Raw genomic sequence first — 15,909 nt, forward strand, 5'->3', positions numbered from 1 at the left:
ATTGTTTTTTTTAACAAATGAAGCAGTGAGCAGCAGGAGTTGAGTTAAGAAGGACAATATTCAGGGAATGTTTAGACACATGATTAAATGGCAATTTTGGGAGGAGTGCTGGAAAAAGGAGATCACCGACATCCAAAGAGATTTGTATGTGGATATTGTGATGTTGCTTGTAAGCGAATCCCTGAGCTGGAAGCTTACCTCTGGCTCCTGCTGTTCAGAGGAGTCGCACTTTCCCAATTTATATTCCTGCCAAACCTTTTAGTTCTGCCTAGCCTCTGCCTTAGTGCTTGACTAATGTACTCTTTCACAAATTAGGGTTGGGGTGGAATGCCTCACAGGTAACATTTTATCCAAAGGTCTAGATCCACTTTGGTTTGTTGAATCATACCTAATTCATGACTTAACTATGGAATTTGTTCAAACTAGACAATAAAAGAAGGTCTGGAACAATTCAGTAGGCATTTTGATTAATGATTGAATAAGTCCCTATCAGTGAGTCACTTAAAAATGTCTTACTTTAACACTAAACCAGGTTTATTCCCATTGTTGTCAAAAAAAAAAAATAAACTACATCAGATAATGCAGCTAAAAGTCTCTTTCACAGCTCTGGGGCCCTCAAACAAATAATGCTGCTGATCATATATAGTGACAAAGAGCTAGATTCCTGACCCACCGTTTTCCTTGGCTAGAATGCTGAAGAAATGGTGCTTCTGAACTGCTACATCCACACATGCTGGAGCCACATTCTTCCAAACATTTCAGTCTGCATTTGCATTTGGAAGCCACTGGAGATGGCTTTCAGAATTTTTTCAAACCAGTACATTTCGATTTCTCATCTGAGTTTCCAGTAACTGATTTCTTAGTGATGTTATAGACAGACAGTTGGACAATTCAAATCAAGGTTTGCCCCACCTTAAACCCAAGATCATCATGTGGCCCTCTGGCTGTGTAAAGGTGAGGTTTTCTAATGGTTAAACCAATTTTATTCCTTGGAGCTGGGGCTCATTTCATGGGGTTCAGTCTATGTAGCTGCACAGGATCTATGCCAGGAAGGATCTCTTGCTAGGTTTAACACTCTGCTGTCCCATTTTGAAATTCTTAATAATTCATTTTTTAAAAAAAAAGTGGCCTTGCCAATTAAGTAGCTGGTCCTGTCTGATATGTAGAAACACAAACAGTTTTATAAATTTGGATTTTTAAAAATGTTAAGAGAATAAATATATGTAGTTCTGAAAAAAATTGACTGTAAATGGGTTTAATGATCTCTTACTGAGAACTGGTTTCTGAAATCTAATTAAAATGAAATTTCTAAAGAGATAAATTACAAAACTCCACTTGAAACTGGATTTGAGAAGCCGAAGCCTAATGCAGAGACTATGGGGCTCCAGTGAGCACATCCCGCAGCTTCTGTCATTCCTTCTAGCTTGCTCAAGGCAGCTGCCCAAACTAAGCCCACAATCACTTAGCAGGTAAAAAGGTTAGTTCAGTGTCATTAGTCCATCAGAGAAGTCACAAGTCCTGGAAAGCCTCAAGTGCCTTCTCCAGAGCTTTTATGTCTTTGTTGGCTTGGAAAGCAATGGCAAGGCAGGAAGCCCAGCCAACCTTTCTTCAGAGGAATGTTGTTCTATAATTATTTTTAAATCCATAATTCTGATTTTTAACTAAGATATGCTTCTGGTTGGACCACGTTCAGGAATATAGAAGAACCTAAATTAGTCTTAAAAAGCTTTATGTTTTTTCTTTCCTCAAATATAGGTCCTTCTGGGATTAGTTTTAATGAATAGATGAGAGTAATGCATAATTAGCATATCGGTTGTTTAACACATTCAAGAGAATAACCTTCTTAAGCACTTTAAGAAATGTATGTGTATAAAAACTCTCTGAGTTCTGTTTATGGTTTTAATGTGTTCAGTAAAATTCCTTTTCATGGATTCTCCAAAGGTCAGTTTTTATCCAGCCTATGTCTGCATTTTCACAAATGGTGAATTTGAGAACTCCAAAAAAAGAGCCTTTCTATATAGTAAATAAAGACCCTCAGTGGGAACGCTTTACAACACTCAGATTATGATCCATTCTAAATGTCTGTTTTTGTCTTCTTGCAGTAAAAGATGGCACCAATAAGTTGGAATCTAGTTTTGTTTTGTTTTGTTTTGTTTTTAAATTGTTACTTGTTTTTCATCTCAAAGGAGAGAAAAGAAATGCCTTGATTATTTGGTGTACCTCACATTATAAAAGAAACCAAAGCTGATTTTGATCACTCAGTCAACCCACCCTCCTCTCTTGGTCTCTCTATTCCTTCATGTAGCAGAGGATGGACTGGAGCTTGCCCTTATGGCTGGTCTCTCCCAAGGACTTCTGTCTCAGAGACAGGCAGTGACCTTGGAGTCTCCCTTGACACACTGTGCTCTCCATCTGCTCACGGTCACCTTATTCCAAAGTCCTATTTATTATACTGACAAAAAAACACTCAAATCAATCTACCTCCCTCCATGTGTTCGAGCTCTGTCCTAGTCCGAGCTAGGACCGCCTCTCACCCTGATCTCCTGTACCATCTCGCCCCTCTACATCATCTTCCACATATCAGCCAAGACAATCCTCTAAGAATTTGAACCTGATTACATCATTCTTCAACTTAAATACCCCCCTCTCCCCCAGTATCATCTCATCACTTACAAGAAAAAGATCATGACTATGACCCTAGGTTTTGAGGTCTAGCAATTCCAATTTTCCCCCTCCTCTCTTGCCATTTCTGACTGTGACTTTGCTTCACAGGTTTTCTTTACCTTCCTAGGGACATCAAGTCGCCTTGCCAACAGGTCTATGCATTTGCTCTCCTTTTTTCTTCAGGGAACACTCCTCCCTACAAAATCTCCTTTCTTTATGGCTCAGGACTTAGCATAAAATAGAAATGATTTCCTTGCAGACTCTCTCTCTGATCCCCAAGACCAGCTCAAGTGCTTAGTGATATTTACTCGTAGCCTTCTTCACCTTCCTTGTAGTTCGAGGAATTTACAACCAAATGCTTACTTGAGTGAAAGTTCAGTTAATGTCAGTGTCCCCTTCTAGACTACACGCCTTCTGACATTGTACTCCAGCTCTGCTCAGTGTCTCTAAGTTTGAAGTGCTCCTTGGCACATTCTCCACCCGCTAAGTAGGGAGGAGGGAGCCTGATGACTCACCGCACTCATGAGCGAGTCCAGGACGCTGACGGCAAATGCTGTCCCACACGCAAAGGGCTGCGTGAGGTACAGTTCTGTGTCGGGGTCATCGTCATCGTCTTGGTCCAAAAACTGAACATTAGTATCATTCACTAGAAAAAGCGTAAAATAAGAATTAGCTCTGAAAATGACAAAGAAGCAACAAAGCCAGGGAGACCAGGCACTGGTTTAGAAATACTGATGTCACTGAAAAGGAAACAAAAACATGGGAAAAGCTGTAAATGGATCTTTGGTGTGGGGGCCAGTTGTACTCAACGGACTGCTCCTATGTGATTGTTTAAACTTCCGAGACCCAGGGAACGAGGGCAGCAGGCTTGCTCTGTGGCAGACTGCTGAGAACTAAGACACAGTGCTGGCCAGTCTTTTGGTACAGTTTTAGATCATGACCGAAAAACACCCTGGAGCGTTTTTTGGTAGCCAAGTCCTTTGAGAGATGGACATATTTCAGTGATGGGTAGCCATGCTGGGATGGTGAGTTTAGCCATAAAGGAAAGAAAGCAACTTATTCAAAATAAAGAGCAATGGATTGGTAGCACAGCAAAGGCAAATAGCAAGGAATTCACCTTCAGACATGACCCACAGCCTGCCCTGGGATCGATCAACCTGGGTAGTACTCGGTGTCCCCAGTCCTGAATTGAGGCCCACATCCAACAGGCTCTGTTTAATACAGAGAAACCCCAGGTGGAACAGATCCTTGGCTGTCTCCTGCTGCTTGCTGACAAAGACTTGCTCTGCATTCTGAGTTGCACTGGACATCCACCTTCTCCCTATTCCCTTCTAAACAGCTCAATCTTTCATGTGCCTCTCCACGAGCAGATGCAGCACTAGATGCTGTATTTCATTTCCATCTGAGGATTCCTCAAGGACTCCTCCTGCACGTACGTGCAGACTGATTAGTTGTGTCACTCAGATGTCTTTAACTTATTAAAAATTAAATGACAAATTAATTTCCATTCCCATCTTGGCTTCAGAAATGATCAGTTTTGCAGAGCAAGGGGGAAAGTGTATGGGGGGAGAGGAGACTGGTAACTTCTGGAATAATTACTGTGCTTTTAGGAAGAGAACAGATGAGATTTCCTTTCTCTGATTCCTTTCTAAATGTATCAGCAGCTAATTCTCTATTTCCTAGAGTTATTGCTTTAATTTTTTAAGTAACTTTCCTGATAACTTGTTTTCCTTTTCTTGAGTTTTGTTTGTTTAGGGTGTGAGACAGAATAAATGATACCACCATAAAAGACTAGGCATGGAATTATTTTTAAATGACATCATCTTGTTTCCCTGGAGAAAGGTTCTAATGGGAAGAAATCTTTGCTCTATTCTTCCAAAATTGATCACTTCTCGGTCCATGTTGTCTCAGCAGCATTTGAAATGCAGGGTGTAAAAGTCCAAAATTCAGGTTCTGATGAGGGGTTTTGAGTCCAGGCTCTGTCACCAACTTCTCTGGGCAAAGCACTTTATCATTCTACACCTTAGTTTCTCTTTCTGTTAAGTGGAAAAATTGTAGCAGCTCTTGTATAAAGTTGTCAGGAGACTTATATGAAATTTGCCTGGTGAGCTTGGCCCAGCACCGAGATCATGCTGTGTGTACTTGATGAGTGTGAGCTGCCATCATGATTGCCCCTGTGACATTCAGTGTCTGTCACCTCATTGCATGATGAAAACATCCAGCTTCCCCCTGCCTCTTCAGGCAACATTACGATCTTGCTCAGGGGCCTTTCGAGTGGTGGCTTTTCCTCACCTTCCTCCATTGGTTCCAAAGCATGTTGTGGACCAAGTCTAGCCTTTCTACCTTTTGAATCCGCAACGTAAACTGGACACCAGGTGCAGAAAAGTGTGGTTTAGTTACTTGTAATAGCCAATGATGGTGTGTGCATTGACACTCCCTAGGGAGCAGCGTCTGTCACCTCTCTTCAAGCGGATGAGAAAGGCTGGTAATAGACATGGAAGCCAAGTGGCTCCAAGCATGGAGAGATGATCCCAGATTTTCAGCAAGCTAAAAATTTGGGTCACTAGAAAAACTCCAAGAATGAGCTGGAGTTCAGTGAAATTCCTGCATGTTATACTAGCAATACCTAGTGTCAAGAGAGCAACCAGTGTTACCCAAAGCCTCTGCTAAGAGATACCCACATAACTCCAAAATGCATGTAATGAAAACAACTAGGAAACAGCAGCCAAGTCAAACAGCTTTAACTAGTTGTGTCTTTTCTTTCTTTTTTTTTAAGAGATAGATTTTTGTTATAGGGCATGTGCACTCACCAAAGAGACACAGAGAGACAGAAAGCGAGAAACCACCCCCTTCAGAGGGGATGGCCATGTCACAATCCCTTCTCCTCCATTCTCCTCTCAGGATGTTATGCGCACACGTGCCCAGGATGAGTTTTAACCCACTGGGTCCTGGACCTGAACCATGGTCAACTACGTGGGAGTCCAGTAATATAACCACTGAGCCATCTGCTGGTCCCCCTAGTTGTTTCTTATGAAACTTCTTGGAACTTTAACCACACTAACATCCACTGGGAGTCTACAAATAGATGAAGTCTGGAACATAACCTACACAATTCTAAAAAATTTCTTGACCTCAGTATACTCTGTATCTTTAAAAAGGCATTATTACTATCCTGGTGTAACATGGAACACATCTCAGAACACATGGATGGATAGGAATATTTGTGGAGATGTGGGAGGCAAAGTGGTCAGAGGATGGGGGTAAGACTCCTAGAGAAATAGGGCTCAAGACAGAGGGGAAGGATGGTGTGAGCACATGGCAGGTCTGAACACAGAAGATCTGGGGAGAGACAATGGTGTCAGGAGAGTTAATTTTGCTGATCAAATACCTGAATCATTGCCTCAGATTTAGGGCATCAAGCCTTTTCTTTTTTCTTTACTAATGACAAATCAAGATATCCTAGTTAGTCAGAGACAGGTAAACTCTGAATAGAAAAAGAATTTCTGGTGGTGATGATCCTGAAATGCTGTGGGTTTCTGGGATGAAGACATTTGGATGGATATTACAAGAGGTTTGGGCCACATGAGCTGCCTACATCTCCTCAGTCCTATGGTTCTGAGAAGAGCATTCCAGAAACCTAGGCTTTTAGCCAACTACACTAACCATGAAAAAGACACCTCTACTGTAGTTAGAAGCAGAAAATAGTGTGAGACTCCCTGACCTGAGTGAATTTGTCCTGATAAATAGCCGCGTCTACAATAATGCAGTCCTGAAAGGTGCACAATTTATTCCTTAGCTTCTAGACATCTCACACTCAAGATTACTGTGTTAAAAGCCTGCTCTCTTATTTTGAAATATATTTTGGGGCCAAGAAAATGGAATGTTCGTTTCATTTGTGAGTCATCTGAAGGCAGATGCTCTGCACCTCCGTATCTACTCCACTCTGGAGCATCACTTTCGCTGTCTCTATTTAGAAGATCAATCCCCGGTTCTGGGACCTGCTGCTGATGGTTGCCCTTCATGGAGTTAGTAACCAAATGGTGGGGAACCGTGGAAGGGCCTGACAAATGGCATCAGGACTGAAGGCCTTTATCTTCCAGATGAATCCACTGTGAATCTCTGTGAAGGCTCCTGGGCCAGGGAGTTGGGTCAATGTGCAGGGCTATGTCTCACTGGCTCCCAACCTCATTCTCTACACCCTTCTGAGTAAGGAGGATCCCCTAGGAACAAACTGCTTTTATGACTTCAAAACCAGGCTTCTGAGAAAGGGGCACATAGGAAGAAAAGGCAAATAAAGTCAGAATAAAAGAAAATAAACAGCTGGAGGGAAAGCACCATCTTAGGTTTCTTATCTTAAAATTTTTATATTTCTTCTTTGACTTTCCTCTGAGGGCTGTGAAGAAGTGTCAGTCAAATTGACAGTGTGTTGGAAGAGGAATGTAAGGGAGAAGGCAGGAGAGCAGGGCACGCGTGGAAAAAAAAAAAAAAGGCTCAGGCCAAAGAAAATGAATTAGAGCAAAGATGCTTTGGAAACAACTGCCAGGTCAGATGGGTGTGATCAAAGGTTTACTGATGCTGTGTGGGGAAAAAAATCATTAAGAAAGGCCAGAACAAGACAGTCGATTCCAACCAGAGCCACAAATAAAATGCATTCAAAGCAGTGCCATGGGGTAGCCTTTCTGTTACAGCCAGTGAAATAAAAAACAAGCTGATGATCGTTGGAAACACCAACAGCAGAACAAAAAGAGATACTGATGTGAAGGAAAACAGTGCTTCTTACCCAGTTCAGTTATCATTAGAATGTGCGTCCCACTGTTTTTTTCCTGATTGACTGATACCAAAGGCAACTTGCCTGGTTTAGCTAATTGGATACGGCATTAAAGGGTTGGGGAAAGGGAGTGGAGGAAAGTACAGAAAAAGAAAAGAGTGAGGGAATAACAGAGGAAACATTCTAAAGTAAAGGGACCCGGGACCATTGGTAGTTTGTATTTCTCTTTGGGGTAACAGGCCATTTGGGAATTACACAAACTCATCCATGGTAGCAAGGGGTACTGAGACCAAGGTAGAAGGTGATTCCATTGGCCAGTGGTCATGGTCCTTGAAACTCTATTATTTTTTGGACCAGGGTGGCTGTCACTAAAAATGGCCTTTGGTTGAGAGGTCCAACTAGGATAGGTTAAATGTGGAGTTACTATACATTAGCCCAGTGCATCCACCCAATTCTCAAAATGGGTTTGGCTTAGACTTGAGGGTTTGCATATCGACAGAGGAGTCCGTTACAGGAGCTGTCCAAATTAGAATGCTGATAAAAGGTGCATTCAGTGAAAATCTTTGGTAACAATCCATGGACTAAAGCTTTCCTCCTTCCCTCCCCCTTTCCAAATGTATGCCCCAATCTCAAAAGCATCATCTCATGCTCTTTTGAAAACACTGACCAGCATGTGGGAAACTGTCTATTCATCTCAGAGGAAAGATAGATCAGTTTTCCCTTTGGGTAATATGGCATATTTCTACCCATACCCCTCTCTAACCACTTCCAAAACAAATCCCGCTAGAGACTAGTAGGCTGGAAGGGCTAAGAATCCAGTCTACCTCCTCATACCCTGCATGGTCTAGAAGAGAAGACAAACACTATCCCTCCCCAAGATGACACCGATTCCTACCAAGTTCAGTGATGATGGGGATATTGACCCCAGTCGTGATAGATGGCTGGCGTAATATCCCATGTACTGGGCTGTTATCTGGAGAGGATCTGTCCATTCCTGGAGGTGTGAATCCTAGTAGGAAGGAAATAGAGGAGGAGAAATCAGAGACGTGGAAAATTTGTATATAATGAAAGCAAAGTGTGCATCTATAAACTCCAAACATAGTTTATGTATTACTTACAGGTCAACAATTGGAGCTCTCAGAATAAACTCTCTTGAGTTTTGTTTGTTTGTTTTTTGGTTTTGGGTTTGTTTTTTGTTTGTTTGTTTGTTTTTTGACAAAATAGAAGACTATTACAAATAATTCTAACTCATATTGATAGTTCTCTAAAAATCCAGGCTCTATAACCAATTATTTGTCCTGCTCACAGATTTAGGTTCCCCTGTTCTTCCAGGCACACAGAAGGATTTACCTCTGTGCCCCCTTGAAGTTATATATGGCATTGTGGAAGATAAAATGCTCTGGCCCTTGGAAGTGAACAAAGCAATGCATATCACTTCTGGCACAAGTATTTGATTTGCCGCCACTCTCTTAGGCCATAGCAACTGCAGGGACACAGGTTACTGTGGAGATGAAGGCTGGACAGCAGTCCTGGACAGTTGCCCAGACCCACAAAGCATTCTGTATGAGTGAAAATAAAGCTGTGCTGCTTTAAACCACTAAGATTCATTTGTTTGTTGTTACCACAGCATAGCCTGACCTATCCTAACTGTTATCTTAACCCAGTTGATGGCTTATCCTCCTGGCAGTAAATGAGTTTTGATATAGTTCCAACCAATGAGATGTGGGAGAAAATATGAGGGATTTGGGGAAGTGTTTCCTTACTCTTGAAAAGAAATATATAGGAAAATATTCTCTTTAATCTACTGGACATTGTTTTATGTGCCTGTAGTGCTTAAAACTGTAGCAGCCATCTTGTAACCAAGATAGACACCAGCTGAGGACAAAACTAACTAAATAATATTGGCTGAATCAAATGAAAGAACTTCCCCTGAGTTCCTGCAGTAACCAGTGCTGGAATCATCCTGCCTCAGAATTTCTTAATGTTCAGATTTTACACCTGTATTTCATGACGTATTTTTCTGTTTTTCTATGCAAAAATGCATCATGACTTTCCCAATGACCCAATGTATATATGCATACCTATACCCATGCTCTATATGAATATTTCTCTGTACATTGCATATAATATATATTTATATTTATACATGTAAATACAATATAATAATACATACAATAATACATACATTTTCTTCTTTTTGTCTAAGCCAAACTAAGGCATTTTCTTTACTTGCAGCTAAAGTCCTCTTGATGGATGTGTACACCATCTACTTAGGATGCTACCCCTTGACCTTCCCAGTGTGCCCAACGCAGACGTCATAAGTCAGATGTGGGTACCATAAAATTGGAAAGCAGCTTGCTTGGTTTACAATTGCAGTGCAGGCTTTTTTGTGTGTCAGGCCAAGTCCCAAGTACATATTGGGATGAGCTTGGACCAACCATAACTTGAAATGTGGTAAAAATGAGAAATTATCCCATCTAGGCTGAATGATTGCCTCTTCAAGGAATATGTATAGAGACTCGTAAGCACAGGAAACTTCATTGCATATACCCATTTGGTATAAATTGGGTTTTCCAAGATAAGCATATGGGGAATGATACCGTCACCTCCACGTTGGCGGCAAGGCCTAATTGCTCCCTACCTCAGAGGACATGCAGGTGTTCACATTCACTTTGGTTTCTCTTCTTTGCTCATGGTGTGCTGCTACATGGATTTATCAATGAATTTGGGACTTAGGGGTACAAAGTTGCTAAGTGTCCAAGGACAAACCTTCAAATTATATGACCAGTTCCTGACTCACTCCCCAGTAATGTGACAAGACTAGGTTGAATCTGGCACATGGGCTGTGTATGATTCAGGAATGAAATGACAGGAGCTCAATAATTGCCTGTTGTTTTGGAGGTGCATAATGCATGGAATGCCAGGAATATCTAATAAAAGGTTTTATTTTTGCTCTCCTGTGTATACATTTCGTATCACTGAGTGCCATACTTTCAGAAAGAAAAAGTTTTACTTAATATCCATTCCCTGATGACACTTATTTTTATTTTTTATATTAACATTCTATGAACAAGGTAAGTCATTTTATTATGATATTGCAAGGTCCATCTTTCTAAGCTTTTGAATGTGTGTTTTTCAGCCAACCACATAACCAAGAACACGCATTTTAAATGCTAGCTGTTTTCTTCCCTTAGAATAGTGAAGGGGAAAACTAAACTGTTTTCATCAGAAGTTTCATTCAAAAGCATGAAAAACTGCAAGTGACAGCTGTGCAGATTCAGTGGATGTGACGTTTTTGAATTTCTTCAACTTGACAAGTAAACACCTTAAATCGGTAATGCTATATGCATAATACATGGCCTGTATTTTGACATCCATCATCAAATGCTGACTTGAGAAAATACGGGTTTGTACGTCAAGGAATAGCACCCATAAAGCAGGGAGAAATGCAGGTCACACAGTATTAGGAAAACTGTATTTCATTACAGAACCTGCAACAAGCCAATGCATCCTTTTATTTTATCTTATTTAAAGATTCCATTTTCAGCTGTGAAAAGACTCAATTCCTTTGCATGAAACCTTCATTTAGAAATGACATGCTTGCTTCATAGTCCTCTTTCATTTTGCTTTCATATTCCATTTTCTCCTTCAGTCACCAAGCCTGGTTCCATTAGCATCTACAACTGACAAACTATGGTGGTATCCAAAAACATCTCTCCATTGAAGGTCTGACGCTCCCCTGTGCATGACCCCGAGAACAGGGTGTTTGCATTGGCAAAAAAAAACTTCAGCAATGATAAAGCTTCTATTTATTTTGCCACTTTTCTAATTGCATATTTTTTAAAGCAAAAGGCAACAAAAATAGATTTATTCTTTTTTTGTTTTCTACAGTTGTCTTAAAAGATGAACAGAATTCATTAATATCATTTTTGTTTTGCTGTGTTTTTTTTTTTTTCTTAGAGGGTCCTAATATGATCTGAAATGGCAGTGCTGCCCCATATTCCCTGAATGACCTTGAAGTAAAGAGAAATCCAGGCACCTTCCATTGAAAGGGGTGAGGCAAACTGGTCTGATGACACGGGATGGCATCAGATCCATTCATTATAGCTGCAGTTGATAATGGGGCAGGTCTAAACTGTGTCCAGGTCTCTAATGGTCTTGCCCCTACCCCACTATTGTTTGCAGCCATGGACACATACATCTTTGGTTGCTCTTTAAGTCTCTACATAAAGTGCCAGTCTAGTTGTGCATGTGAAAGCACTGGCACATGGAATATACTCTAGGGATCCATGGTAGAGAAAAGCAAAACTGGGAAACGGTCCCTCGATGAGTTATACTAACACTTGGACAGTTAATTTTAGAAACAACCACTTATTTTGCCAGAAGCGATAACTAAAAATATCATCATTCAGGCCAGCAGGTGGTGTGGTGGTTAAGGCAGCTTGATCCCATGCGGCTGACTGTGCAGTTTGTCTCCTGGATTCAGGGGACTGAAAAATCACACTGGGTGCTTGTGCATGAATGAGGGAGGATACTTGTCACTTTCTCTCACTCTCCCCATTCTGGCAAATACATGTGCCCTTTGGCAAATTAAAAAGAAAATAATATCAGCCTTCAAGAAAGGAGGAAGTCCTCAATCAGGAAAAGATTCAAGTTTAAACCATCTCCAGCCCAAGAAGGGATTCTAATTCTTTAGCTGAGTCTCATTATTCTTGCTGAGCACGGTCTCAGTGGGCAACTTCTGTGCTAAACATTACTCCCAAAGGCCACCTGATCTCCCTAAACTGGAGGCCCCTCCTCATTAAATTCCAAACTTCTGTGGCAGATGTGATCACCTTTCATTATTTGTTTTGTTTTGTTGTTGTTGTTTGTATGAGGCTTACACACCTGGACCAATGTTCTGGCTCATTCATTTATATGCCCCGTAACTATAAGCACCACACAGCCTCTCTCCAAGCCTGTTGCTTCTCATTTAAACCAGAAGTTTCTCCAAAACAGGGCAGTTGTAAAGATAAAATGAAATACAGTTTTCAAGACATTTAGTACAATGCCTTGTTTGAAGCAAGTACTCAAAAATGCTGGCTACCTATATTATTATTTTTCTAGGTACACAATAAATATTCATGGATACATACATGCTCTTTATCCCTATAGATAAGGAACTGAGGAGGCATTTGTAGATTTCTGAAAAAGAATTTCCACTTAGAGAAAATGCTGGAAAACTGGTGAGAAGACAATGAGCACTATAGATATATTTTGATAGAAACAATCAGATCAGTCTTGTGATTAAAATTCTGCCAAAAATAGCTAAGGAAAGAGGAGTCCAGATACAAGATAGCTGAGATTTTCTTTAGATATGGTGACCAGTCTTCATGTAAGAAAAACAGCATTTCAGTTATGGTGGCTTAAAACTAAAAAGTTTAACACAAACACTTTGCTTTTTCCTAAGAAGTACAAGGAGAGAAGACATGGGAAAAACAAGAAGATCATCAAAGTTTTCTTTTATTCATTTTGTAATTAATTCGATGCCTACTGTACACATGCATGCACATGTATGCAGCATCTAAGAGGTTCCATGTGGTTTCAAGCAAAGAAAGGCTATGGCTCCAACAAGAGCTACCAGAGGGAAAGCTGGAAAAAAGTTCCAGGGAAATGCAGACCTAAGTAAATCAGGCAACAGGAAAGGCTCAATGCTGTAGCCCTTAGGGAACTCAAAGCCAAGACAAGAAGGTTTAATCCAGACTGATGAACATAACTGAGAATAAGGAAAAGCAGAGGGAGCTCAAATAGAACCTCCTAGAAAAAAAAAATAAATGAATAGTCAACATTTACTGAGTACTTACTATGCCCAAAATTCAGTTCTTGAATCATAACCACTGGTGTAGATATCACTTTTTATAGATGAGGAGGCTGAAGCACAGAGAAGGTAAGCAACTTGCCAAGAGCACACATCTAGGAATCATCAGATCTCAGATTTTTTTTTTTTTTTTTGGAGAGGTTTTTTGCTATAGGGTGCATGTGTGCACTCACAAGACAGACAGAGATAGACAGAGAAACAGAAAGTGAGAAATCACCTCCCGGGGGGATGGCCATGCCACAATCACTTCTCCTCCATTCTCCTCTCGGGATCTTGGGCACACATGCACATGCGCCCGGCCTGAGTTTTAAGCCACTGGGTCCGGGACGCAAACCGCGGTCGACTACATGGGAGTCCAGCAATATAGCCATTACGTTAACTGCTGGTCCCGCAGATCTCAGATTTGAAACCAGACAAACAAGCTCTAGAACCTTCTCTAAGTCACCAAGCATGTTGCTTCTTATTATGTACCACACTGTGCTAAGGGTTTGTTCATGGGCTGCCTTCCTTACTCTTCATAAAAACCCTAAGAGGGGTTTTTATTTTTAATTATTTACTTAATTTTATTTATGTATGTATTTATTTATTACTATCATTTAATTTGACCAGAAAAAAAGGAAAATGAGAAAGCAAGCCTCCAGGTCTGGGACTCTAACTGTGGTTGGTCATGTGGGTTCAGTGCCTCAACCAAGCCACCTGTTGGCCCCAAAACCCTAAGAGATTAGGGACTATTACTATTTCTGTTTTGTGGAAGAGAAAAACAAGGAGCAGTCCAGTAACCTGCTCAGTATTCTGAGCTGCTAAGGGGCTGACCTGGGGCCACAGCCAGGCAGTGTGACTTCAGAGTCCCTGGACAACCACATGCCCTGCTGTACCCCTCCCTGTGTGATGGCTTCTTCTCCTCAGGTACCAGAGCTGGCAGGCAAGTTTGAGACCCGAGCCAGTCTTACTTTTTTATTGTTTTCACTTTTAAACAATAGCAGATAACAACTGGGACCCATTGCAGTTATGCTTAACTTGCTTTGGTATGGCAGCATGCACAACTCAGTACATATAATAAATGCCTTTTACAGTACTTTTCCATAGGGGGAACACAAAGTACTTTCTAAATCTTCTCTCGTTAAATCCCCAAGCCTTTCTAGGGAGAGAGGGAGATGGAAATTCTTATCAATCACCTCCCCTGGAATAGATGGAGAAATGAAAGTAAGTGCTTCCCCCACCCCCATAGATTTAACATAAAGGAATTGGTTCAAATAGCGGGCCAAATTATCTTTTATTGTGTGCATATAAATGATGGTTAGAAATCCATATGCTACGTTAAACTAGGGAAATAAATTAGGCCGAGTCATCTAGGTTTGCTGAGACAGGTATTCAATATGAAGTTGTAAAAGGGAAAGATCACCGTTAAAAATGATCTATAAAGACATGTTAAAATCAAGAGAAACATCTCATATTACATCATCTATGAGATGAATTAAATTTCCTGTTAATGCCAGGGGAAAAAAAAATCCCAAAGCCAAATGTCAGATGAAGTGAAGATCAATAAAAATATTTTGATAAGTAAATGCAACAATGCTATTTAACACATGATTGGCAACTGCTGAAACATAAATTATCCAAATTTCCCATTGCTGCTTATGGGAAAATTATGCAGATTAGAACTTGATTAGGCTTATATCATGAGACTCAATTTGGACTTTTAATCTATTAAGCTCCAATAAATGAAGCATCTGAATAGCTCCCCTGAGCAACTACAGTAATAGCCACAGCAGCCATTTCTGCAGTATGTATTCCAACAAATTCTTCAGCAGCTGAAGTGAAGAAAATTCTGTGTAGAGAAGCACAATTGCTTTCTAACTTGTAGGGGGGATGTCTGTGCACACAGGGTTGATTTGGGAAATGGATTTTTGGAAGACTGGAAGAAAAATCTGGCCAAAGGGGGGAAAAAAAAAAAAAAAAAAACCTCGATTTAACCTTGTACCTATTTTCTCACAGTAGCTTTCAGTAGCTTCCTACAACGTTGGAGTCCAGAGTCAGGAAGGCCAGGCAGCTGACCCTGTTTACTCAATAAAAAACAATTATTTACCAAAGCATTAGCTTCTCCTGACACTGCCAGAGGGCTACTCCAACTGCCCAGTTTCCACTCAGGAGCCAAGGTACCAGTAGTCCCGAACAGCGTGCCGAGGTCAATGTCGAGCTAGGAAATGGAGGTGGGCCTCCCCTGCCAATTTTTTACTGTGTGGTTATGTGCTTGGTATAGAAACTGGAGATGGTAACCATCGCCTGCCCTGAGCATAAGGACGGAGTTTAGAAACCACTTAAATAGGCCATTCTATGAAACCTAACCCACACGTTCTGGTCTCTTTTGCCTCTGTATCAATCACTCTATCAGAAGTAGAAGAGGTTGGGAAATCCTCTAACAGATCCCTTCATTTTACATGATGGAGAAACTGAGGCCCCGAGTATAGAAGTTCTTTGAGTTTTGGGTCTGACCTAAGCAAAAGCAAGCTCATGGAACCAGTTAGTGGCAAAACCAGGATCCTTGATTTCTGAATCTCTTCCCTTCTCTGCATGAGAATTCATTCCACAGTGTTTGGTAGGGGGTCGGGGGGGGGGGGGA

General features: G+C 41.0%; 1 protein-coding gene across 6 annotated transcripts in view; it reads right to left on the reverse strand.

The window, feature by feature from the left end:
• The window catches only part of KCNMA1 (potassium calcium-activated channel subfamily M alpha 1), an 818,234-nt gene that overhangs the window by 28,298 nt on the left and 774,027 nt on the right, over nt 1–15,909 (reverse strand). For 4 of the 6 annotated variants that reach the window (XM_006154895.3, XM_027774361.1, XM_027774360.1 and 1 more), the window contains exons 23-25: nt 8,328–8,441; nt 7,445–7,525; nt 3,180–3,310 (exon numbers count right to left, since the gene is read on the reverse strand). In XM_006154895.3, coding sequence (XP_006154957.1) covers nt 3,180–3,310; nt 7,445–7,525; nt 8,328–8,441 — 326 coding nt within the window. The remainder of the gene's footprint in view (nt 1–3,179; nt 3,311–7,444; nt 7,526–8,327; nt 8,442–15,909) is intronic. The other 2 variants (XM_027774363.1, XM_027774362.1) reach the window with 1 other exon arrangement.

The sequence above is a fragment of the Tupaia chinensis genome, unplaced genomic scaffold (assembly GCF_000334495.1).
Source record: "Tupaia chinensis unplaced genomic scaffold, TupChi_1.0 Scaffold000424_1, whole genome shotgun sequence".
NCBI classification, from domain to species: Eukaryota; Metazoa; Chordata; class Mammalia; order Scandentia; family Tupaiidae; genus Tupaia; species Tupaia belangeri.